The sequence below is a fragment of the Merops nubicus genome, unplaced genomic scaffold (assembly GCF_000691845.1).
Source record: "Merops nubicus isolate BGI_N331 unplaced genomic scaffold, ASM69184v1 scaffold24817, whole genome shotgun sequence".
Classification (NCBI taxonomy): Eukaryota; Metazoa; Chordata; class Aves; order Coraciiformes; family Meropidae; genus Merops; species Merops nubicus.
The window spans coordinates 63,219-67,156 of record NW_008622795.1 but is presented as its reverse complement, the minus strand read 5'-3'; the positions used below and the strand labels follow the sequence as shown (position 1 = coordinate 67,156).

The window sequence follows — 3,938 nt, the reverse complement described above, 5'->3', positions numbered from 1 at the left end:
TTACAGCAGCATGCTGGCATGCTGCAGTCACACTCCAGCCCTCCTGTATCCACCGCTTGAGAAACCCGTGGTGTTGCCCAGGAAGGCACAGTGCGTTTACTCATAGACAGGTTTGGGATGGAAAGGACTTCCGAAGGCCATCTAGTCCAACCCCACTGCACTGAGTGCATCTTCAACTAGAGCAGGTTGCTCAGAGCCCTGTCCAACCTGACCCGGAATGTTCCCAGGGATGGTCACGCTGCTGTTTTCCTGTGATGCTGGTTTAATAATTGAGATTTGGTAGTTGAAGAAGTAGGGTGCTAACCTTGATGTTTTGTTCTGTTCCTTTCCTGCAGAATTCGATCCGTCACAACTTGTCGCTCCACAGCCGATTCGTCAGGGTGCAGAATGAAGGCACCGGGAAGAGCTCCTGGTGGATGATCAATCCAGATGGTGGAAAAGGCGGCAAGGCGCCCCGAAGACGTGCCGTGTCCATGGACAACAGCAACAAGTACACAAAGAGCAGAGGGCGGGCAGCTAAGAAAAAGGCAGCCCTGCAGACTGCCCAGGAGACGAGCGAGGACAGCCCTTCTCAGCTCTCCAAATGGCCAGGGAGTCCCACCTCCCGCAGCAGCGATGAGCTGGATGCGTGGACAGATTTTCGCTCCCGTACAAATTCGAATGCCAGTACCATCAGCGGCCGCCTGTCACCGATTTTGGCAAGCACCGAACTAGACGATGTTCAAGACGACGACGCTCCACTTTCTCCCATGCTGTACAGTAGTCCATCGAGCTTGTCCCCATCGGTAAACAAACCATGTACTGTGGAGTTGCCTAGGTTGACTGACATGGCTGGGACAATGAATTTGAACGATGGACTGACAGATAACCTCATGGATGATCTCTTGGACAATATAACACTCCCTCCCTCCCAGCAGTCACCCACAGGAGGGATAATGCAGAGAAGCTCCAGTTTTCCGTATGGTTCCAAAGGTTCAGGGCTGGGTTCCCCGTCAAGTAGTTTCAACAACGCCGTGTTTGGTCCGTCGTCCCTGAATTCTCTCCGCCAGTCGCCCATGCAGACCATTCAGGAGAACAAGCAGGCCACCTTCTCTTCCATCTCTCATTACAACAACCAGACGCTGCAGGATCTCCTCGCCTCTGATGCACTTAGTCACAGTGATGTCATGATGACACAGTCTGACCCACTCATGTCACAAGCCAGCACAGCTGTGTCCGCCCAGAATTCCCGCAGGAATATAATGCTCCGCAACGACCCCATGATGTCGTTTGCCGCGCAGTCCAGCCAAGGTGGTCTGGTCAGTCAGAGCCTGCCCCATCACCAGCACCAGTCCCACAACTCCTCTCTTAGTGGCAGCCGTGCCTTGTCCAGTTCCATCAGTAACATAGGCTTGAGTGACTCAAACAGCTTGGGATCCACCAAACATCAGCAGTCACCTGTCAATCAGTCTATGCAAACACTTTCTGACCCGCTCTCAGGCTCCTCTTTGTACTCCTCTAGCGTGAACCTCCCGGTCATGGGACACGAGAAATTCCCAAGTGACTTGGACCTGGATATTTTCAATGGGAGCCTGGAGTGTGACATGGAGTCCATTATCCGCAGTGAACTCATGGATGCAGATGGGCTGGATTTTAACTTTGATTCCCTCATCTCAGCTCAGAACGTTGTTGGTCTGAATGTGGGGAACTTCACTGGTGCTAAACAGGCTTCATCACAGAGTTGGGTACCAGGCTGAAGGATCTTTGAGAACAGGGAAAATGGGCAAACAGGTCAGTGCCCCATAGATGTGGTAAAATAATTGGTTCCTTAGTTTTATTGGAGTTTGCATCAAACCCTTAATAGTTAGTGCACACTAATAATATTAATTTGGCTTGTGATGGTTTGCTATGTGTTGGTATGCAACAGGCACCCAAGAAATTTCTGGAGGTGTGGAGGGAAATGAGGCTAAGCTATAAAAGCTGGTCGGCTCCAACACCGTCAGCACGCATCTGATGCTTTGCGTCCTGCTTAATTTAGGCATGAGAAATGTTAATGACAAATCAGGCAAACCAAGGTGGAATATTTGTGGGTTTGGGGAATCACAGAGCTCCAACTCATCTTCTTTGAAGTCGCAACAGATGGATTCTTCTGTGCAGCCGAGGCTGCATGTAGCCAAGCTGCATTACAGAGGGATGGGGCAAGGGGCTTTGCAGTCAGTGGGGCAGTGTTACTGCAGAGGAGGAGGAAGACCATCTTTGCAGAATTACTGCATGCACTAGAGATCAGTTGTGTGGGACGGATCTGGACTGAATCAAAGTTGTACTGCTGCTGTGGTACGGCAATGCTAGCAAAGTTGTTTGGGTTTTTCTTAATTGTATTTTTTGGCAAAAAAATAAATTATCAAATGGAGGAATTATGTATTGAAGTAGCAAAGGTAGGAACCTGGTCCCAGGAATATCCTGGGTATAATATTTTAAATATGCAAAAATTGTTAGTCTCTGCCCAGGACTGGAGTGAGTTTCGTTTTCTTTTGGACTCCACCAAGAGAATATCTGTAGGTTTGGGTTTTGCAGTAGGTGCTTTTCAAATGTTAGCCTCTTCAGATTAATTTTTTCCAGATTGATGTGTTTATTTCCATTGCTTCTTTTCCACAGCTTGGGGCATTTGAACTTGTAAACATTGTTTCTGTCATACTTTTGTGATTCTGCAGGCTGCTGCCCATACCTCTGCCTGCTCACATGTACGTGCTCACTGACTCATAGAGTAGTTGCCACACAAAGTGCCCTTTCTCCTTTGTTTTTTTAGTACTATAAGGGAGTAGATTTCAAAATATAGTAGGATAAAAGGTTAGCTATAAATTATTGAAAGTGTTCTGTTAACGTCAGAATAATATGTAGAGTATCCCAGTGGTGAGGTTAAACGAGGCATTCATGCAGTTGGCAGCTTACTTCCAACTTTCTTATTTTCTAGGAGAAAGATGGAAAGACAGGGTCAGTGTCATTTGACGTTATGATGCATAATTTGCTCCTTTCATCTTTAATGGAGTTTTCATTCTCTGTTTCACAGTTAGATGTTCACAGGGAAACTTTGTGGTAGGTGAGCAGCAGTAGTGAACCTCCTGAATGTCTTCCTGTGTGTAGGGAGCACCACAGGAGACACGTGCTACCTGTGAGGTAGAGCAAGACTGCACAGGAGTCCTCCTTTCAGGAGTTTTGCAGAGCTGCCTCACTCAAGTGGAGCTGTTGGTTTGCACAGTCCTTTCTCTCTCAGTGGGAGAATTTCCTCTGGTTCTTTCACACCTTCTTGCTCAAAGAGAGAGTGTTGGAATGCATGTCCAGGAGACAGGCTGTGGAGCTGGGCTGTAGAGCATATCGTGTGCTGCTTGGCAAGGCCAGGGCCATAGCCAAATTCTGATTTTCCTTCAGTTCAAGTGCTGGAGAACTTAAGAAAAGAAAGGGGTAAAAAAAAAATGACTCATGAACCAAGAAGAAACAATTTGCAGGTCACACTTGCTGACCAGTTGTCTCCTCCAGGTACATGAGCTGTTTGGATTTAAAAACCCTTTTTACATGCGGTAAAAAAAGAAAGCCTGTAGGAACTTCATTGCTGCGAAACATCAGCAGTACAACGCCGAATGAGACCTAGGAAAAAGATGTTATCGGCAGCTTTGCATGATGGAGGCAAATAGGACAGCCTCCTGCTTTCATAGCTTTGTTTTCTGTGTGTGGGTAGAAGCCACCCATGGGGAGAGCTGCCGAGGCAGCACGGAGGAGGCACGCTCCCCGCTGCCCCCTCACCCCAGCCCGCACCGGTCGCGGAGGGCGCAGCTGCCGTCGTCTTTCTCAGGCTGCTCCCTGCGAATAAAGGAGCTGACACATCTGTGTGAGCGGAGTCTCATTGCAAGGGACAAGTTTATTAATGAGACAGCTCTCCTCCGTGGATTACTGTCCAGTCATCT

At 48.2% G+C, this 3,938-nt stretch overlaps 1 protein-coding gene across 1 annotated transcript in view; it reads left to right on the top strand.

Moving 5' to 3' along the window:
* Window positions 1–335: 335 nt before the first annotated feature.
* The window catches only part of FOXO3 (forkhead box O3), a gene marked incomplete at its 5' end in the record, with an annotated part of 14,404 nt that continues 10,801 nt past the window's right edge, over window positions 336–3,938 (top strand). Inside the window, one exon of the mRNA XM_008944917.1 lies at window positions 336–1,770. Within this exon, the coding sequence (XP_008943165.1) occupies window positions 336–1,736 (1,401 nt within the window). The remainder of the gene's footprint in view (window positions 1,771–3,938) is intronic.